The sequence below is a fragment of the Chondrus crispus genome, genomic scaffold (genome assembly GCF_000350225.1).
Source record: "Chondrus crispus Stackhouse genomic scaffold, scaffold_47, whole genome shotgun sequence".
NCBI lineage: Eukaryota > Rhodophyta > Florideophyceae > Gigartinales > Gigartinaceae > Chondrus > Chondrus crispus.
Genome location: NW_005179373.1, coordinates 274,131 through 293,531, shown reverse-complemented (window position 1 = coordinate 293,531; position 19,401 = coordinate 274,131). Strand labels below are relative to the sequence as shown.

Below are 19,401 nucleotides of genomic sequence, written 5' to 3'. Positions count from 1 at the left end.
TTCTAGAGACGCTTCATCAACTGCTTGAGCTGTGGGGCGCTGCCCGGATTTACGAGGAAAGCTCCATCGACTTGTTCAACATAGTCGCCCTTGACATGGCGGCTTTCAAACCCGACGCCACACTCGGTGCAGTCCAACCGACTGAATGCTGCAAAGGCGGGGCGATGGAGAAGGGGTTTCAGCAGGGGTGGTGTGCTTCGGTACCACTCCCCTGCTATCCTTTCCTTTTGGTCGCGAGTTCAATTCTTCATGAATACTGATATTAAATAATGTGTTAACAAAGTTTTATGAGTAATCGATTTAAGAAATAAAAAGATTAGCGCAATTTTATTTTTTGGCAGTGGCCCGCTGGTATGGGGCGTATGAGCTGCTACCCACTGAATGTAACCCGTGCTCACGGATCATAGCATCCTGTCGTAACCGTGTGGCTTCTCGTCGGCGGCTTAACCAGCAATTTTCTTGTCCTACCACGTTAACCGCCGTCTATATCCACAACTCCAAGTCGCAAGCTGTGATACGTTGGAACATGGGTTCTGGTGTGGGCCGCGTCACGAAAGGAAAGGGTAGTCACAAACGCTCGCGCCGAAAGCGCACGTTAGCTCGTGCCCTGGATCAAGTGCATGAGGACATTTCGGACCCGCTGCGTGCAGAGGCGCTCCGCAATGACCAACCCATCGATTTTGATCTCCCCGGAATGGGCCAGTACTATTGCTTGGAGTGCTCGCGATATTTCATCTCGGCTTCAGTGCTAGACGAACACAAGCGCACGAAGAAGCACAAAATTAGACTCAAGGAACTCAAGCAGAAGCCCTACTCCCAGAAGGAGGCCGAAGCTGCAGCAGGCATGGCGCCGCCAGACAACGGTCCCAATGTAACAGCGCCAATATAGCCAGGGGTACTCATGCTCAGGAGCACATATCTTACAGCTTTCTTGCTTGCAGGTAAGAGGAATGCGGGTCTTGCGTAGTTGCCAGGACTGGAACGCTCATTCTTGCGAAGAAACTGGACGATAAGGATGCTATAGGCACTGCCTTGCGGAAGTGTGATTTTGCTTCTGTATTTACAAGTTAGCTATGTTAGCCGTAAGTTTTCATTTAACCAAGTTACGGTAGTCCAAGAACGTTCCCGTTCCCCTGCTTGTGGTTTTATCCTTTTGGACTCTTTCGGCACGCCTCTTCCCGGCTCTCGTGCCCCGAGACGTTGCTTCTGTGGCAGATTCCTGTGCTTCTTCCTCACCCAGTTCTATGCTCTTTTTCTCGTTCGCCATTTCCAACGCAATTTGCTGCTCCCGCTGGCGTATTCGTTTCTTAAGTTGCTGCTCCCCAGGACGTGAAGTTGAAAGCCAGCACAAAAGCTTGTTTAGCCCTTGCGACGTGTTAATTGTGGACCACTCTCCAGATTTTGTGTCTTCTATCCAGATCCGGCCGGAGCCCTCAAAAAACCAGTAACGGCGGTCCTTTCGATCTGTTCCCATAGGGTGCGTCCGCACGGGGTCCTCGTGCGGCGCTGCGAAAGGCATACTAGGTGCTGGGGCGGAGCTGTCGAACAAGTCTCCTTCCTTGGCGCAGGCGCTCGTTCGATTCCTCAACCGCAAATTCTTGAGCATCTTCAAGTTTGCCTTCAACTTGTCGAGTCTAGCTACAATTCCATCCGCTACGCGCTCGTTTGCACGTCGATCTTCTTCCTCTTCTCTCTCCTTCTTTGCCGCGACCAGCTTTTCTTTCCTCGACAGACCATTTTCTTTAGATGAATCTCCAGTGTTGTCCTCACTTGCGGTGCTCTCCTTTGTGTCGTTTGCTTGGAATTTCTCTCTTTCCGAGTCTGCCGGTGGATCTACCAAACCAGCCTTGACTCGGAACTCAAAGAGCTCAGCCTTCAGTCTCTTGATTTGTGTTTCTAATTTCTTCCGGTTGGCAGCGTTTTCTTCGCGTGCCTTTTTCTTCTCTTCCTCTGCGTGTTCCATGCTATCCGAGATGCAATTTCGGATCTTGTCAGTCATGACGACGTAATCAACCAACTCACGCAGAATTCGCAGCTTGCCTGCGGGTTCGATAACGCGATAAAAAGCCCATTTGTCCGAAGAATTCTCCAGCTTGTTGACAGTAGACAGCAAAGACTCATCGTAAACCTCGTCTGATTCAAAGGAGAGGATATGATGCAGTGCTTCGAGAATTTTCGTAATAGCATTCCTTGACTTCGAATTGACCGCTTTATATACGGTATTTGAAACGCCGAGTTCATCAACCAGCTCTTTGTCGGCCAAGATGGAGCGCATCAACCGCGTGATGCACGCATCGAGTAGCGGAGATCTCTCGTTGTGGACGATAGCTTTTTCGAGGTGTCGCAACTTGAAAGAACTGAGACGCAGTGTCCCTGAAAAGGCATTGACGAACTCCCACAGATGCAACATATCTCCCACTGCGTTTGCTGGAATGCCAGAAAACTGTTGATACGTCTCAGGATATGGCTCATCCGGGTCGGCAACGCTAGCGATAAGACTTCTGCGATATCTCTCACTATCGCGTTCTCGCTGTCTGACCGATTCATCATCAATTGAAGATGCATCTTCGCGTTCGCTAACAGTACCTGAGTCGTTGTCATCCTCAACGAGGACAACATCGCTATCGTGACAGGAACTTGTCTCCGCAGATACCCTTCCACAATCTTGTTTTCCATGCGCTTTCCGAACAGAGCCATCGTCTATGGAAACAGGGCTCTTACTGATCTTCATTCCGACGTCTGGCGGGTCCTCACCCATGTCAGAAGTGTCAGACCCAGACTTTAAGCGCTTCTTCTTCCTAGGAGGGCCTTCCTCTGCGAACCTCTCCCTAGAATTTTGGGGTACAGAATGCGCGGTCTTCGCTTTTGGACGCACCCTGGAATCCATCTTTGTCCTGGATGTTTTGGGGGGATGAGAAGTAACAGACTTGGCGGGTAAATTATGTTGGGACGATACGTCGAGAAAATCCTTCGAGTATTGGGGATACACGTCTGACACGTCATCATCTTTTCCAATTTCTTCGACAACTGCCTCTTTCTGCCGGTGAAAAGTCGAAGAGTGAGCATTAGTCGGCCGTTCCCTTCTTTTCACGCGGCGTGGGGCAGGATCAACGGTGTCGCGTTGATGATGCTGTCCGGATGATTCGTCATCTCCGCTGGGGGGTCCGTTCTTCTCCATGGAAACGTGCTCTTGTTCTTCGCTGTAGGACCGGGACTGTTTGGACGAAGGCCGCTTTTCTAAGGAGAGACGCTCGCGTGGAGGAGACGATTCTCTGTTTGAATAGTACTTGTATGTCTCGAAATCGGGCGGATGCGAATTATGCGAATATTGTTCGTCAACCGGGCCGTACCCTGGGCTTTGTGTTGGATATGATACATATGAAAGATATGACTCGGGATGGCGATGGGCCATGCGGCTTTGGTGGCGATGATGCGCAACGGCGTACTTTTGAGTGTCGGTCGCTGTGAAAGGATCCTTGGGTGGGGGCATTGGTCGATGGTCCGGCATGGGTGCGGTGTTGTAGGACGCAGGCGGTACCTCTGGCGGGTATGCGTGTTGGAAGGTTGGGTAGCGGCGGGTGGGGGCGGAGGTAGAGGAACACGGGCGGTAGTAGGGTGCACGTGAGGTTGGACGCGGTATGTCGTCGCGGTGTGGGGGGTGGAGGCGCGAGTCGGATTGGCGGTGAGTCGGAGAGTGTGAGCGCGGTGGCAGTTCGGAATATTCCTGATAGACTGTGTAGTTAACTGGGTGCGGGTCCTCGTATGGGTAAGGAGAGTAGCGGTATTGAATAGAGTTGCCCATGTGGCGAACTTGGACGGCAGGCTGGAATTGGTAGACCGGGCCTGTGTAGACGATCTGTTGCGGTGGGGTGGAATTGTGTGGTTGCATTGCAGCGAGGCGCGAGGGGGATTGCGGAGCGGGTGGGTCGGAAAGGAAGCGGTGAGAGTGCGGGGATTTTGTTCGGGAAGGGGGAGTCGGGGAGTTCGGCGGTGGTGAACGCGGCGCTGTGGTGTTGGCACGACGGTCAGCTTCGTTGAGGATGTTCTTGATGTCCATGGACGGACGAGGGGAAAAGGGAAGGGCTTGGTTCCAGCCGAGGTGTGACGGAGAAAATGACGCTGCGCCGGCAGTGTCGGCGGTGACGAAAGGAAATTGTGAAAGGATGGTCGAGGGTGAAAAGTGAATGATGCGCGGCGGTTACATTAGGTGGAGTGGGACAGGAGTCTTAGATAGTTTATTAAGCGCATTGAGGGTAAAAACGTACATGCTTGCGAGGAACAAGTGGCAGACGACAGCCATCAAAGGCGGACGGGAAATTTAAAAGAAAAGTATGCCGAATAAGAGCTAAAACCCTCGGACGCATTAGTCTGGCATGGCATGATAATTCCGTGAGGCATTCAGCACTCACACATGCAAAGCCCTCTGAGATACGAATGGCGCAGCAGGGGCGAATCCCCGAAAAATCTCCTGCGCGCCCTCCACTCCGCTGCTTGCTACGCCGCCCTCATCGGGTACTAAACCTCCCCACTCTGTATCCCGCCTCCCTGTGCCGCATCTCATAAAAAACAATAAAATTTCGCCGAACCTTTCTCCTTTCCCTTCGTCTCTCGCCGTGCAATTTTGCTAAAGCTTTACATTTTTGTGCAATTTTGCTACATTTTTTTTTGAAATACACTTCGCATCTCACCTCGTGAGGTCTGTTCCCATACTTATCGCGCCTCCGTTTCCATCACATTAGTCATTATTACCATAGACACAAATGATATTAAGTGCCACACTACTTTCCACACAATCTGCGGGCACGCAGCCTAGCAAGGCCAGCGATTGAACGAGAGATAGATGTACGAGACGGGGCACCGTTCAAACTACCGTAAAGCTTTACGGCATGTGCATGCAGCCCAAAAGGCTACACTAGAGGGGGAAGCATATCGGACTGTACAATACCCAAGGGTACAGTGTAGCATTGTATCGCTCCGTAGCGTTATCCATGACCGATTCGATATGCTTCTACAGTACCGTTAATGGTACAGTACGTTGCTTCCTGCTTACGCATCTAGATTGTATCGAGACTGCACTGTACAGTGCATTTACAGTGCAGTGTTGTACTCTCCTGCATGGAAACGTCTTCCACGTTTATCTTTATCACAGGGTATCATAGGGGCATATCCTAACGCATACGGTAGATTTCACGTTTACACGTGGAGTGGGTGGACAACGTCTGCGGCATAGTACAGTATTTTGGTTGGGAGGCAGCGACCTGGTTGTCGAGGCGACGTGTGAGAGACTGTACCGTAAATTAGCCATGGCGCGATCGTCCAGGGAGGTCAGAAGAGGGAACATGCAAAAAGTATCGAAACATGTCCGCCGCTGGAAGACTGTAATGCACATTTTGTCCACGTCGCTTTCGCGTTGCGAGCAACGTCCGCTCTTGCTGGCACACCACAATCCCACGCAGTCGTTCTTGCTTTCTCACTCCGTCACCCTCCGCGCCAGCCTTTCGCAACTAACAAGCGCCCAGAGGCAGGTCTGAAGCACCTCACCTTCCTCTCCAGAAATGGCCTCGATGTCGTGGGCACGCATCGAGGCGCGTGCTCGCTTCCTCTACGACGAAATTTGCTCAGAGGTCGCAAACCGCGACTGGCGCTCACCCCCCCGCCCGTGGTCTCAATTCATCGAAAAGTTCACCACACCGCGGAGGGACCCCAAGACCATCGGCAACCGCATCGTTCTTAACTCCCACATCTACCAGGCCAACTACTGCATCATTCTCGGTGCTGCACTGCTCTACTACGTTCTGCGCAGGCCATCTTCCGTCTTTGTTGTTGGCGCCATCATCGTGGGATGGGTGTACGCGACGTCCCCCTCCCCGTTGATGGTCAACGGAAGACGAGTTACTCGGAAGGAGCGCTTCTTGGCTTTCGCTGTTCTCTCTGTTCTCGCTCTTCTTCTATCGGGTGTTTTGTTCTCGTTCATCAGGATTGTTGGGCTCGCGCTCTCGATATGTGTCACCCATGCAACCATGAGACACACTAGCTTGCGCAACAAAGTGGGCGAAATTCGATCCCATATGGCAGACCGCTGGTGAGGCCCGTACGTGACCAGTTGCGTTTCGCCGCTTGCCGTTTCTCTTCGTCAAGCCTCACGCCGCTTTGCGTTGGAACGAAACGAAACGAATCCTTGCCCTCCTCAACTACTCTTATATACTTGCTCACAGATCGCTCCTTCCGACCACTGAAAGAACGACCGCCTTTCCATGTCGCGTGCCCCCTGCGTGCCCAGTCGCGGCCATACCTCCATCCAACATGGCGAAGGTTCTGCGCGGCGGCAAGTGGGGCACTGTCCCTCGAGGCATTGCTTCCTGTTCTCAGACGCCCACTCAAACGGAAGAAGATCAGTCGCACGCCCCCATTGAGGCCGATCAACTCGAACAAGGTATGCACCTCAAGACGCATCGTCACTTGCTTCCAGTTATTGTCTTTTCATTCGTTTCTGACGGTTCCCGGTAGGCGCTTGCCCCGCCTGGCCCCTTGATCTCGGTCCATCTGCAGATTCTGGAACCATTACCGCGTTTGTCGAGGAAAAGAATCATCTGGGCGTTGCGTGCTATGACCTTGCGTCAAGCGAGATCTACATTTCAAAGTATGTCTTCGCGTCATATTTGTATTCTTCGTTTTATTTAGCTAAGTGTTTCGAGGTGGCTAACCGATAACCTGTGTGCTACCGCTCCTGCTTAAACTTGTTTATTTTAACGAAAAGAGTTTCCTGTGAGACTGACTACTCGAATGCCACTCGAGTGGTCAACCAGCTCGATGCTATCACTGTCGTGTTACCAAACTCGTACAAAAGCAAAGATGATTTGCTCGATTCTATCCGAGGTTCTCATCACGAGTATAGCGCTAATCCTCCTCCTTCTTCCGTGGCAGAATCCAATATCCGTGAAACCAACACTAATGTAGAGCGCACAGAAGATGACACGGAACACGATGGAGATACAGACAGAATGGTCTCGTACGTAGCAAACGGCGAGTTTGGTATCGCAAAATCGAAAGAGCTATGCGGATTCATCAAAGTTCGTGGCTCACCCGAGCACATGACATCCACCGCACGATATGATTATCTCTGTCATTTAGTCGGTGAAGAAGAATGTGTCTTAAGAGCAATCGGGGGCTTGCTCGCTTTCGTTGTACAAAATGGCGTCCTTGCAGCTGTCGCGACCGACGACGAGTCCATTGAGATCAATGCAATTCGGCATCGCAATTTTTGTGATGTGATGGATATCAGTCCCACAACACTGCGTGCGTTACACGTCTTCAGCCAGGACACGCATCCAATCGGACGTGGTGGCCTAACGCCGAAGGAGGGTTTGTCGTTATATGGGATTCTGAAGAGCCACGTCAAGACAGGTGCTGCGCGAAAGCTGCTGAGACTTTGGTTGCTGTATCCATCGACGAACATTCAAACCGTAACGGAAAGACAGTTTGTCGTCGATTTTCTTCGGCGAAGCTCAAATGCTGCCATACTTCAGGCTTTGAATGATGCTCTTCGCGGAGTCAAGAACGCACCCGGTGTACTTTGCCGGCTCAGAAAGATATGTGGTGGGATAAATGATTGGAAAGCTTTGTATTCATCTTTGAAGTCCTTCATAATCGTTCTGGATACAATGAAGGTCGCCATGCAACAGAACGAGGACGTCAAATCTTCTCCCCTCTTCGCCCACGCCACTTCTGTCTCTGAAACCCATCTGAGGCAGTGTGTCGATTGGATTGACGCAGTCGTCGATTTCGAAGAAAGCACTGCATCCGGGAAGCTCGTGGTTGCACAGGGGTTTAGTGAGGAAATAGATGAGATGAAGCGATGTCATAGCGGTTTGGATGACTTCTTGACGTCTGTAGCCGTTCAAGAACATGAAAACTTCCTAGAAATGGATAACCCCCCGTCATTATCTTCGCTTTGCTTCACCTATCAACCGCAAATTGGATATCTGGTTATGCTTTCGAAAGCAGATGTTGATCGGGTTGGTTTCGAAAACCTTAAGCAATGCGGAATGTCATTCATCTTCAGCTCCCCAGAACAGGGATATCACTTCAAAAATGACCGATGCACTCAGCTTGACGACGAGTTGGGGGACATTTACGGTGCCATCATGGATTTGGAGTCGAAGGCTTACCGATACTTAGAAACGAAAGTATTTGAAGCCTCTGCATCTATTCTTGAAGTAGCTGCTTTGGTCCGAGAATTGGATTGTTTGCAGGCTTTTGCATGTGCCGCAAATGAATTTTCCTGGACCAAACCTAACTTTCTGGAGGACGAAGATCGGCTTGTTGTGGAGGACGGTAGACACCCGCTTCTTGAATTGGTCGTGCCATCCTATGTTCCGAATTCAACCAATCTGAGAGGCGGCGATATTCAGATTGTCACTGGGTAAGTGAAATGATGTCTCACAAAACGCACGCATAGTTGCGAGTATAGAAGTAGGTGAATGCTAACCATGTACTTTCTCTTCTCTATGCATGTATCGGTCTTGAGAAGACCAAATTACTCAGGGAAGTCCATTTATTTGACGCAGGTTGCTCTTATCGTCATTATGGCACAAATCGGGTCTTTCGTTCCGGCAAAGAGAACGGTCATGGTGCTCGTTGAATGTATACGAAGCCGAATTTCTAGTTTTGAATCAATCTCACACGGGCACTCCAGTTTTTTTATCGATGCAAGTCAAGTCGCGCAGATGTTAGCCCCTAAGAAGAGTGGAAGAGGGCTATATCTGCTTGACGAGTTTGGGAAAGGAACGTTGGAAGCCGATGGTATGGCCTTGTTAGTTGCTGCTTTGAGAGAACTTCTTGCCAGACCAGTTGCAGATGCGCCACTCTGTCTTTGCACAACTCACTTCGTCGAGATTTTAAAAGACCCATGCCTTCCAGTCTCAGATCCGAGACTGTCTATGTTTTCTATGGAAGTTATGACGAAACCAAACACCAATCTAGCTCGGCGGTCTAAACGCCCAAAGCTTTTGTCAGCGCGCGACTCGGTGTCCGTGGGTACTCGACTTTCTCGATTGGTATCCAGGGTACCCAGTGAAGCAGCTGACCAAGGGGAAAGTGATGGGAGAGAACAAGTGCACAGCGTCGTGAGGACATATCGACTTTTGCCAGGGTCAGTGTGCCAAGAGTCTCGAGCTCTGCAGTGTGCCTTGGAAGCCGGAGTTCCTAGGTTTATCTTGCAAAGAGCTGCACATGTACACAGTGCTATTTCTGGTAATAGTGTGATCGCACACGCTGTTGCAACTTCAGAAAACAATCCGAGGATTCGGAATTGTGCCGATGCCGTCCGAAAACTCATGTCCATTGACCCTTCGGACTCTCTAAAATAGCGGAAGTCCAACCATGCTGATGTAGTCCTGTTTTCTCAGGCATACTGCCCCTACAATTGGGTACCCAAACGAAGGAAAATACTAAAACAGATACCCAAAGACCAGAAGAACTCAAACAACTGCTGTATACTGTGTCTGCTGAGAACTACGGCGTAGAATTCTTCTGAGCCCTGTAAAGACCAAAGCGCTCCGAAAAGAGACGCCCAATAAAGTAATGGGTAGACATCTTTGACAGGTCGACCTGGTGCCAATTCAGCGTTGCTATTCTGCATCGGGTCAAGACAGGCTACAGGAGAACTTCAGCGAGTAAGATATGGCCGGTGACCATATGACAGAACGTAGAAGCGAGCAAAAGTTAGGGGCATAAGTTTACCAAGTCGAATGATTGCTCAATGACAAAAGCGCTTACCTCTCAAAAGTGCTTGCAAGCTCGAAATTTCACTGGCGATTTTATGTATTTCGGGATCTCAGGTGCGTGGCTAGAGCTGTTTCGCTCCTATTCGCATCTCCCTGGCACTTTGGTGTTGTACTGCACATAATTTTGGACTTGCCCTTAGCATTGCCACGCTCTGGAGAGGAAACAAGTTTTCCTCGTTCGGGAAGAAGAATCGCGTCCGCGGACACCCCAGGCCCCCCAGAAAATATTTGAACGAGATTGATTTTCGAAATTCGTTCGGAGCGTTTGAAGTTCGGAGCGTTTGAAGAATCGCATCGCCAGGTGCTTCAGGTATCAGGTTGCCTTGAAGGCTTCGCGTGAATCTGCTATCACATTTGCTCAGCACTTGTGATACTAACACAATTTTGTCGGGCAAGACAGACAATAATATCTCAAGATAAAGTTCGGCGGTACCCTCGTCAAGCGGCATCATGATCGCCTTTTGTCAAGTATCAACTGCTGCGCATTTTTCATCGGCCTCAAGGAGGCTTCGTCGAACTTGCTGCCGAAATGACACGCTCACAGTCGGGGCTCCTTTTTGTCCGACACATCGAAGGAATCGAGTAGAGAAAAGACCTGGGACAGGCGTTAGCATATTGCTACCAATTGCAGAGGAACGTCCTCAAAGTCGAATATCACCCACTTGTACTTTTACGCCTGAGAAACCAGCGAGGGTGGCTGTCCTTGTGTCAGGCGGCGGTCGTTCGCTGGAGAACATATGTGAGAAAATTGATGCTGGTACATTGACTTGCTGTGGCGTAAGTCTGGTTATAGCGAGCAAGAAAACCGCAGGGGCAATTGAGAAGGCCGAGCGACGTGCGATCCCAACCAGCGTCTTGCGTCTCCGAGACTTTGAACGCGACACTGCGCGGTTTAGTGATGCGATATCGAACGTGCTAGATGAATACAATATCGACTTAGTCGTACTAGCTGGGTGGATGCATTTCTATTTGATCCCCCCTCGCTATGAAGGCAAGGTTGTCAATATCCACCCAAGCTTAATACCGGCGTTCTGTGGGAAGGGTTACTACGGGCATCGGGTGCATGAAGCAGTGGTGAGTTTTTCCTGACTTCCCTCGTCTACCTATCACTGGCTCGAAAAAGAAATGAGATTTCACGATTCTGACTATCCTGTTTTACATGAAACCGTTTTTTTGCGGTACAACCTGGCTATTCGAATGTTCAACCTCGACAGCTTGAGTTTGGGGCCAAAGTAACTGGATGCACAGTCCACCTCGCAGACAACAAATATGACCACGGCCCGATTATTTTGCAAAAGGCTGTTCCTGTGCTTGACAGCGACTATGCGGATGACCTAGCTGCTAGAGTCTTCGAAGCAGAGAAGGAAGCATTACCAGAGGCGATTCAAATGCTTGTTGCAGGCAAACTCTGGGTAGATGGTAGGTTGATTCGAGTCAGGTCAGAGAGTGTTTCAAAGAGCGTTTGATTTAAAAGCGAGTGTCCGCTTCACGGCTTTTTAGCGGTATGGATAAGGTGAATGTAATCTGCTGCGGATTCTTGCCACATACATCACATTGCAGGGCTTCTCTGGATCAAGTCCTTCTTCTTTCAGGGTTGCTGCGGGACTGGCAAGTATGCCCTCCGACTTATCAGAAGCACTCTTGGCGGAATTTGAGTGACTCTTTGTGTTATGCAACAATTCTGTAAGCGTCTGACGCTTGCGTTGGAGAAAATGCTGCGGACGGACGCGCTTCAGTGCAGCTTCGACCCACGCGGGTAGTCGTGGAGACGAGATCAGACCGGAAAGCTTTTAAATTAGTGCTTTTCTATCGCTGCCGCGTTTAATGCTTGACGCTCCTTGCTGCCCAATCTAGTGATGGCCTCCACTCACCATTCTATCATTCAAACAATAGACAAATCGTAAAAGACTTAACCGCAGGCGCCGGGCCAGGAAAGGCGAAGATATGTTTTTGAAACTGCGCAAAGAGTGAGAGGCATAGCAAAGAGAGTGCAGGCGACCGTAAACTGCACCAGCGATGGAGCTATGAAAAGGGGTAGTGATTCGTTATAATTGAGCGAAGTTACACGCGTGTCGTTGTGGAGTTGTGAAAGACTCTCTTTCTGCTCTAAGCACCTTTCCCCATTTTTGCGACTCTGTTTTGCTGATGGTATAGAACCTAAATCCATTCAAACATACGCAATAGTAGGGAGTAAAGTATAGTAAGAGCGTCAGTGGTGATGTTTCGCGTCGCCATTTGCTCGTTCATTGGAGACTTGATATCAGCTGCGTACAATCAGATAACGACCGGCCACTTGAAATCCATTGAGACTCTCACAAGCCCCCTTCGCTTCGAATAGATCCTCGTAAACAACATATGCTGTTCCTCTTGTTTGGTTGGTGTTGCCGAGGCGGATTTGTCGAATGGCTCCGTACTTTCCAAAGATATCATACATGTCTTCTGTGGAAATCTTGTAAGGTAAGCATCTACTTGCGCATCGAGCCGAAATGGGGAATGGTCAGTTTCTTTTTAAATGTGTAAGAGACATATACGAGCTGAAAGAAGACAGTATGCGCAAAGTACTTGACGAAGAGAATCCTGTTGACTTCAGGAGGAAGACGCATGTTTGCGGCCACTCTAAGAGAAGACGCAGCCATCTGAATAGGAATTCAGTTTAAAGCCCGCAAAGTCTATGGTCTTGATACAGCTTGAAGAATGCTGCGATTCTTACGCAGTCGGGAACTTGCCGGTAACTGCGCAACGCACTGAAGCTGACTCGCCTTTTCTTCGGCAGGGCGAATCTTGTCGTAAGCGGAGAAGCCCAAGGCGGCGCACGCCGCTGCCAGTTTGACAGTGGCACTGTATATGAAGCTTCTTAGAAAAAGCCTATGTAATCATGTCCTTCGCAGTTGGCCGTTTCGATACTGAAATACTGTAGAGTTGTCGAATCAGGAAGTTCTAAAGCATCTCCCTTAAAGTATGATACGCCGGAGCAAAAAGAGTTTCGCCTGTCTTTTTAGGCCCACCCAGCACTCTTCCGCACATCTGGTCACCGATCCGCTCACATCTCTAACTCCACGTTGCTTCATAGCCACTCTTGCACGGCAATCGAACTCAACGCGAGCACTTCAGCTTCCCTGTGAAGTCGTTTCAGGAGAAGCATGGGTGAAGAATACGATCCGGACGGTTTTTCTCTAAGAGTAAGTGAGATGATGTCACCAACACCACTCCCAGTGCATGCAATAGTATCATCTGGGCGCTAACACATACTTCATGTACTCTCTACTTTGCAGATCTCACCGGGATTGTTCCAGGTCCTCTCTGGACGTGCATCAGAACCTGGCCCAATTGAGCCGCGCACACGTCGCGAAGCTGCATTAATTGAAGCTGTAAGAATCCAATCTTTTCCTTCGTTTGGCGTGCCAGATTTGAACAATCCGATTCTAGTCATCGGAAAATACTCAATTGGTTCTCTGACCCCGATGTGCTTGCTCTATATACATTGAAAAACGTCGAATAGGTTCGAAGAGAGGGGAGAAGGGAGCGTGCCGCAATGTTTCGCAAGGTGAAGGAGGCGCAATTGAAGGACGCTCACGAACTCGAACAAGCCGAGCGGATAGCGCTTGAGGAGAGCGGAAGGAAGCTTCAAGAAAAGCTATCGGCCTTGAACTTCCAAGCGAATTCATCCTCCAAAACGGGTCAGCCGTGCGGCGAATTACGGGAAGCGATCACAGTTTGTTACAGGGTTAATGGCAAGGATAACCCCTTGGCCTGCCTTGCGGATGTAGAAGCTTTCACAGAATGTGCCAAGCAATTAAGCAGGATTAGTCAGTAAAGGAATCTACGTGATTGCGTTTATATGTACACGGTCCAAAATATACAAAGAGTACTCTGTTCTATAATCTATTGTGATGCTGACGAATCAGTCGAAGAATCGTCCACATCCCCGCCAAAGTGAGAGAGAGACCCTTCGGAGCTCTTGATCTTCTGATCCTTCAGCGGATGTGATGTGTAAGCGTTGCGTCTTGGCCTATTCGTCGACATCAGATTGTCATCGTCGAAGTTATATTCCTTAGCTATTTCTGCAATAGCATCAAGGTCACTCGAGACCGTCGACACATTCCACGAGCGATCTTCGCCGTCTTCCATTTTCAGGAATGTCGCATGCCTCTTTAGGACGCCTTTGATGTCACCAAACGCGGAAATGAGTTCCGGTGCACCATATACGCACATGAGTTCTCGTGCCGAACAAAATTCGGAGGGCGGTTCTCCGAAACAGAGAAGTGCAACAACTGCTGTGAACAACAGACTCAACGCCAGCGAGCTGAGCCACAGTTGCGCCACTGCAGTTATACCACTAGACCCATGACTACCGCAGACATACACTGACAACTTGAATGCTACGGCAAACTGGGTATCACACCTTTGGAAGTCGTATACCCTGTCTTGCATCCAAGCTCGGGACTCTTCCCATTGCCCGGGGGAGATTTCACCGCCAGTAATGTCATCAAGATGTAGACTAAGCGCATCAGCCTCCCCTTTCACATATCCCAAAAAATCATTAATTGCTTTCAGGTCATCCGCAATGCCCGAAGTAGCGGGGCAAGTTAGCTGGTAGACATTGAAGATATTGGACTTTGATATGGAAACATCTCGGCCTTCAATTTCGTAGAGTGTCGTCTTATAAAACTCGTCACTTGATGCACAAAAGTCGGCTGTCGCAACAGCGAGCCATGTTGATATGGCGGTGTGGGCCCAAGCAGCTGCTAACGGAATGAGAAGCATGGCAAATGCGAATATCTTCACGCATCTTGAGTCAGGCGCAGTCACGTCGCAAACAAAGGAAAGTAGCAAACCGAGTACACACAAGATCAACGTGATGACGGTAGCGAAAATATATCGAGACGACAGCACAGTGATCTCGTTTCGAATCGTATCTAGGTGACCAAACCATTTGGTGCTTAGCGATACGAAGCTATCAAATTTGCCTTTAGAGTCTGCAAAAGACTGAATGACGGGTATTGAATCCTCGTTGAGGTCCAGCTCGGAGGCGCGGACGGCGTATTGCTGCAGCAATCGACCCGTCGATTCAATGTGCAACGAAATGTTAGATCTGGCACCATCCAGGACGTCGGTTGCATTCCCAGAAGCGGATTGCATGCTCGAGCACGATGCGATTGAGATGGCTATGCAAACAAAGATCGAAACGTTGAGAAAGCACGAGAAGGGCAAGTAAGCCTTGGCAACGCAATCGCGCTTGCCAGGATCGGATTCGCGGGCGTCATTGGCGCCTGGGATGACGCTTTTTCTTGCAAGAAAGTAAAAGTTTGCGATGAGAGCCGCGACGATGATGATGACGGCTGTTATCAAATAAGGGATTGCGAGCTTGTAGATGCCGCTTCGGTAAGCGTCGGAAGTTGAAAATTCTCTGAGGGCGCCGAAAGAACGAGGGTATGCGGTGAAGAAGGAGGTTGCGGTGGCTTGCCCAACTTCCGAGAAGTCGAGATCGCGGACGAGAGCGGTAACATGATCGGTGGTCATTCTGCGGGCGCGCTATCCCCTCACAAACGGAGGGAGAAGGTTGGAGGCAATTGCGAAAGAGTGAGAGGGCGGAACGCTTGTGGTGTTGTAGAAAGGGGGAAGGGCGGTGGGACAGGGTTAGACGGCGTCGACCCGGAGAGGGGAGGGAAAAGGAATGGTGTGAAGGGGTGGGAAGGAAGGGGGGGGGGGGGGGGGTACAACACGGGTAAGGGATGCAGCGACGGTGGGTGGGAGGAATCATAGCGGTTAGACGGTGTAAAGATAGAAGCGATAGTGGGGAAGCGGAAGCGGGGCAGTATGGAGGAGTTCGGGCGGACGGACCAGAGCACGGAGAATGCCGCGAGAATTGGGAATGGCAGCGCGTGGCAGCATCTGGTGCTCGGAGGTCGATTATTTATGCCCGTTATTGCATGCTTTTAACAGATACGTGTCGAACTCTGTGGATACGTGTCGAACCCTGTCGTGTTCTTCTGGAGGTCATCGATCGCTCTCCGCAACCTATCAGCTTTCCGCCTTCAGGTGTCTTTATTACGTACCCTTCCTCCTGTCCGGAAATAGAATCGACGGTGTAGGCTTGCAGTACTTTTTTTAGGCATACTGTAGTAGAATTTCAAGTTTCGCCTTAAGATACACAAGTGTTGACCTGGATAACTAACCTTGGCCATCAACTGAGATACCGAAGCAAAGCGCGGATACGCCCGAATGTGTACTGTAATCAGCGAGGTTTGAGTTTTCCGTTGCGATTTCATATTGGAGTCATACAGTGCAGAACGCATCTCCGTCGTGGAGGCAGGAGTTCAACTGCGTCCAGTTCTCGCCAATGTACTGTACCCATGGGTACGATACATACCCTTGGTACTGTACAAAGAAGTGCGATAGCTTGTACGGTACTGTAAGATATCTGAAGACAACCAGAGTATTGCACTGCGCTACTGTGCGCTTGGATTACAGTATCCTCTACGCAGTGGCGCGGCACTCGAGGTTTGTGTCGAAATATGCTTCACGTGCAACCGAAAGGAGTGCTCAAACTGCTTTAATTAAAAAGTACTGTCCCTTTGCGAGGTTCACCAGTAACACGACAGCCCAGTCTCACCCTCTTCGAAGAATTCTCTTCTGCACTTTAGTACGGTACAGTACTCAACAAATTAGTGAAGGCAGACGATGTATTGTAGACACCGCCTAGTGTGTAGTAGACAGCATTTCAATAGCACTCAGTGTACGGCAGGTGAGGCTGAATACTGCAGATGTGGCACAGAGTTGTAAAATGAATGCATTACTTCACAGCTGGGAAAACAGAGAGCGACACTTATCGCTATCCTTGAAGATGAGCATATGGGAATCTGCAGTTCACTGTGTGTGTACGCGGTTCTGTAGCCGCTTTGATCTTCCATTACCATGAGCCTACAGTAAAGCGTGTCACTACTTTTTTACAGAACCCTCACCCAAGCATTTCCTTTACTTTTTTACAGAACCCTCACCCAAGCATTTCCTTGTCTGGTGTCGGCCAAATGATTCCAGCTCTTACAGACAAGGTAGAATGACTATGATAATGTCATGTACTGTACCGTTGGAGCGCTGGGTCGCATTTGGAAATATTCTTCCACTATTTATGTTATTCTTCACATGAACAAGCATTTGGAAATTGTTTTGCCATTGCTGTCGCATGGACAGTTATTGGACGATCGATCGCAATACTGAACAGTAGTTTTTAACTACAGCATTATTAACATGCATCCGTTATGAAAATGGGAATCGTTTATTGGTCTCTGGCAATGCCTGTAGACGAGAGAGACCACGAACGTACCCTACGTGGATATCGCCTCCAGCCCGCACCTGGTATTTATGTAAACAAGTGCACCAATACAGTAAAACTGAAACAAACTGAGACGCATATTCTGTCCGCAAAATAGCCGTGCATATTTCCACACATCGCACGACATACAACGCAAGAACGCACTGAAAAATAAAATAAAAACACCGTTTCTTTAATATATATCTGTACTTTGAACACGCACGGCTACCCATGGATTACGATCAAGGGAGGGCACGCAAGCAACAATCCTCATTCCAGGAACATAACCCTGTTTCGAAGCGAAAAAACTGGCCTAAATGATATATATCTCTTAATTTTACGTACACACAACGTGGACGTCTTCAGTGTCCGGCTACAAGTTGTACAAGGGTGGGGCAGACCTGCAGGTGAATTAATCTTTAAAAACAGGCCATAAGAACATGAATGTGGATATTGTGCTGCCTCTGTCATCCCAGATCTCGACACACGCGTAGCAGACGATCATTACCTTCGACTTCACTGCCTCAACAAACAGGGCGACAGCTCCCGGGGAGAACCCGCCACTCTGTCACGTCCACAAGGCACTCCGCAAGTCATGGCTCCCGCCCATCCAATCCCATCGACTAGACATCCTACAGTACGGTGCTGCGCCACTGCGCAATCAGTGATCCAGCCCCCGCCGGCCCCCCGCTCCCCCTCCACCCCTGCGCGTTTCGCCTTTTGCCTCAAACGCCGCTCGTCGTTCTGTCGCCTCCCGTCGCTCTGTCTTTCACACGTTGCCCGCTCTGTCGCCTGTCGACAAGCCACCGAGCATGTCAGCGCATGCGTCGCTGACTGCATTACTTGCAGGTTGTAGAAAACTGTACGCCTTGGTCTGCACTGCACTGCAGACTCTGCAGTGCCATGTGTCAAGTTTCAAATCGCTTTTGTATCATCGATTGAAGCACCGCCATCCCTTCCGCTTCGGGCTCGAACATATATGTACAGTATCCTTGATATCTAAGGGTTACCGCTGACCTCCTACAGTATGTACAGATACTGTAGAAATGTACTGTACTCTTGAGTTCCGCCTGGGTCACCATGCGTCAAGACTCTTGAATCAGCCGTGATTTCCCCGCGTATACTAATTTCCGTGTCTGTCTGTCTGTGTGTTTGTGTATGTGTGTTCGTGCGCTCCCGCACGGGTTCTCATTGGCGCACGGGGGCGCCGCGGTGACAAGTGGCAGCCACGTGCGGGGCGGCCTGGCCGCAGGCCAGGCCGCCACGGGGACACGTGGCGTGACAGTCTGTGCGTCTGTGCGTTCCCGCGTTGCCATTGGTGCGCTCTGTAGAAGCCGCCGTGCTGATTGGTGCGCCTAATATTTTCAATTTTTCCGATGTGCCTTTTCGCGGGAAAACAAATTTTGGGCGCACGGGGGCGACACAGCGTACACGTCACGGCCACTTGAGGGGCGGCCTGGACGCAGGCCAGGCCGCCACGGGGACACATGGCGGTGGCAAGTGGCGGCCACGTGCGGGGCGGCCTGGCCGCATGGCGCACGGGGGCGCTGCGGCGACAAGTGGCGGCCACGCGGACACGTGTAGAAAGCGGCGGGGCCGTGATTTAATTTCATTTTTTACTACAGTGACAAGTGTACTGTGCGGACTGGGGGCGGCCTGGCCGCAGGCCAGGCCGCCACTGGGACACGTGGCTAGGCCGCCACGGGGACACGTGGCGGTGGCAAGTGGCGGGGGGCTGCGGGGCGGCCTGGCCGCAGGCCAAGCGGCCACCAAGGACACGTGGCGGCTACGGGATGGGCAGAAATTACGTGGGTCATTTAAAAATTCCGCATGACCTCAGAGGCGGCAGCGACGAGGGGAAAGGGTGTGTCACTGGCTGGGGGCGAGGGGGCCCGCATGGCCACGCTGTCGCGACGGTCGCGCACGGTGGGTGAAGGCAGAAGCCGCTGACGAGGCCCGAGAGGTGGGGGCGGAGCGCCGGCGGAAGGGGCCGGACCGCGCCCGGGGGGGAAGGCGGTGGCGGGGAGCGCCGGCGCGAGGGGCAGGGGCGAGGAACGCCGAAGACCGTCGCAGCGAGGCGGGCAGGTGTCGCAGCCGGCAGCGCAAGAAAACGCGCGCGGGTGAGGGGGGGGCCGGGAATTGACGCCCAGGCGGTCGCGCTGCGCTCCATCCGCGTGGTTCGCAGCGTACGAGAGGGAAGATCGACTAACTGCGATGACTGTGGGTGCGGGAGCGGGACCGCTGTGGTACCACGCCACACCGCGACCCCCGGTGGGAGATGAGAACCCCAGAGACGGGCGGTTA

At 50.9% G+C, this 19,401-nt stretch overlaps 8 protein-coding genes; 5 read left to right on the top strand and 3 right to left on the bottom strand.

Annotated features, from left to right (window-relative positions):
- Positions 1 to 1,090: 1,090 nt before the first annotated feature.
- Positions 1,091 to 2,731, bottom strand: CHC_T00006614001 (hypothetical protein). The gene has a single exon (XM_005719180.1). It carries the CDS (start codon positions 2,729 to 2,731, stop codon positions 1,091 to 1,093), a length of 1,641 nt encoding a protein of 546 aa, XP_005719237.1.
- Positions 2,732 to 5,303: 2,572 nt separating this feature from the next.
- CHC_T00006613001 (hypothetical protein) lies at positions 5,304 to 6,750 on the top strand. XM_005719179.1 is given in 2 exon segments: positions 5,304 to 5,531; positions 5,532 to 6,750. 1 exon segment carries the CDS (start codon positions 5,304 to 5,306, stop codon positions 5,529 to 5,531), a length of 228 nt encoding a protein of 75 aa, XP_005719236.1. The 3' UTR covers positions 5,532 to 6,750.
- Positions 6,751 to 7,001: 251 nt separating this feature from the next.
- CHC_T00006612001 (hypothetical protein) lies at positions 7,002 to 8,426 on the top strand. Its single transcript, XM_005719178.1, has one exon. It carries the CDS (start codon positions 7,002 to 7,004, stop codon positions 8,424 to 8,426), a length of 1,425 nt encoding a protein of 474 aa, XP_005719235.1.
- Positions 8,427 to 8,480: 54 nt separating this feature from the next.
- Positions 8,481 to 9,600, top strand: CHC_T00006611001 (hypothetical protein). XM_005719177.1 is given in 2 exon segments: positions 8,481 to 9,368; positions 9,369 to 9,600. 1 exon segment carries the CDS (start codon positions 8,481 to 8,483, stop codon positions 9,366 to 9,368), a length of 888 nt encoding a protein of 295 aa, XP_005719234.1. The 3' UTR covers positions 9,369 to 9,600.
- Positions 9,601 to 9,847: 247 nt separating this feature from the next.
- CHC_T00006610001 (hypothetical protein) lies at positions 9,848 to 10,234 on the bottom strand. The gene has a single exon (XM_005719176.1). It carries the CDS (start codon positions 10,232 to 10,234, stop codon positions 9,848 to 9,850), a length of 387 nt encoding a protein of 128 aa, XP_005719233.1.
- A 1-nt stretch (position 10,235) lies between these two features.
- Positions 10,236 to 11,829, top strand: CHC_T00006609001 (hypothetical protein). XM_005719175.1 is given in 3 exon segments: positions 10,236 to 10,859; positions 11,000 to 11,251; positions 11,252 to 11,829. 2 exon segments carry the CDS (start codon positions 10,236 to 10,238, stop codon positions 11,249 to 11,251), a joined length of 876 nt encoding a protein of 291 aa, XP_005719232.1. The 3' UTR covers positions 11,252 to 11,829.
- Positions 11,830 to 12,045: 216 nt separating this feature from the next.
- CHC_T00010009001 (Putative Pre-mRNA branch site p14-like protein) lies at positions 12,046 to 12,421 on the bottom strand. The gene is made up of 2 exons (XM_005719174.1): positions 12,348 to 12,421; positions 12,046 to 12,250 (listed from the first exon to the last, which is right to left on the bottom strand). Exons 1-2 carry the CDS (start codon positions 12,419 to 12,421, stop codon positions 12,046 to 12,048), a joined length of 279 nt encoding a protein of 92 aa, XP_005719231.1.
- A 401-nt stretch (positions 12,422 to 12,822) lies between these two features.
- CHC_T00006607001 (hypothetical protein) lies at positions 12,823 to 13,636 on the top strand. XM_005719173.1 is given in 5 exon segments: positions 12,823 to 12,925; positions 12,926 to 12,964; positions 13,058 to 13,153; positions 13,285 to 13,599; positions 13,600 to 13,636. The coding sequence occupies 3 exon segments, from the start codon at positions 12,926 to 12,928 to the stop codon at positions 13,597 to 13,599; spliced, it is 450 nt and encodes a 149-aa protein (XP_005719230.1). The 5' UTR covers positions 12,823 to 12,925; the 3' UTR covers positions 13,600 to 13,636.
- The last annotated feature ends 5,765 nt before the right edge of the window (positions 13,637 to 19,401 follow it).

Bases quoted from the DNA above. Each gene is read 5' to 3' on its own strand.
- CHC_T00006609001 (XM_005719175.1), top strand. From the start codon at position 10,236: ATGATCGCCTTTTGTCAAGTATCAACTGCTGCGCATTTTTCATCGGCC. The intron at 10,860-10,999 runs GTGAGTTTTTCC...CAACCTCGACAG, and splicing joins ATCGGGTGCATGAAGCAGTG to CTTGAGTTTGGGGCCAAAGT.
- CHC_T00006607001 (XM_005719173.1), top strand. From the start codon at position 12,926: ATGGGTGAAGAATACGATCCGGACGGTTTTTCTCTAAGA. The intron at 12,965-13,057 runs GTAAGTGAGATG...TCTACTTTGCAG, and splicing joins CGGACGGTTTTTCTCTAAGA to ATCTCACCGGGATTGTTCCA. The intron at 13,154-13,284 runs GTAAGAATCCAA...AACGTCGAATAG, and splicing joins AAGCTGCATTAATTGAAGCT to GTTCGAAGAGAGGGGAGAAG.
- CHC_T00006613001 (XM_005719179.1), top strand. From the start codon at position 5,304: ATGGCGCGATCGTCCAGGGAGGTCAGAAGAGGGAACATGCAAAAAGTA.
- CHC_T00006614001 (XM_005719180.1), bottom strand. From the start codon at position 2,731: ATGAAGATCAGTAAGAGCCCTGTTTCCATAGACGATGGCTCTGTTCGG.
- CHC_T00006611001 (XM_005719177.1), top strand. From the start codon at position 8,481: ATGCTAACCATGTACTTTCTCTTCTCTATGCATGTATCGGTCTTGAGA.
- CHC_T00006612001 (XM_005719178.1), top strand. From the start codon at position 7,002: ATGGTCTCGTACGTAGCAAACGGCGAGTTTGGTATCGCAAAATCGAAA.
- CHC_T00006610001 (XM_005719176.1), bottom strand. From the start codon at position 10,234: ATGCCGCTTGACGAGGGTACCGCCGAACTTTATCTTGAGATATTATTG.
- CHC_T00010009001 (XM_005719174.1), bottom strand. From the start codon at position 12,421: ATGGCTGCGTCTTCTCTTAGAGTGGCCGCAAACATGCGTCTTCCTCCT. The intron at 12,251-12,347 runs GTACTTTGCGCA...ATGCGCAAGTAG, and splicing joins AACAGGATTCTCTTCGTCAA to ATGCTTACCTTACAAGATTT.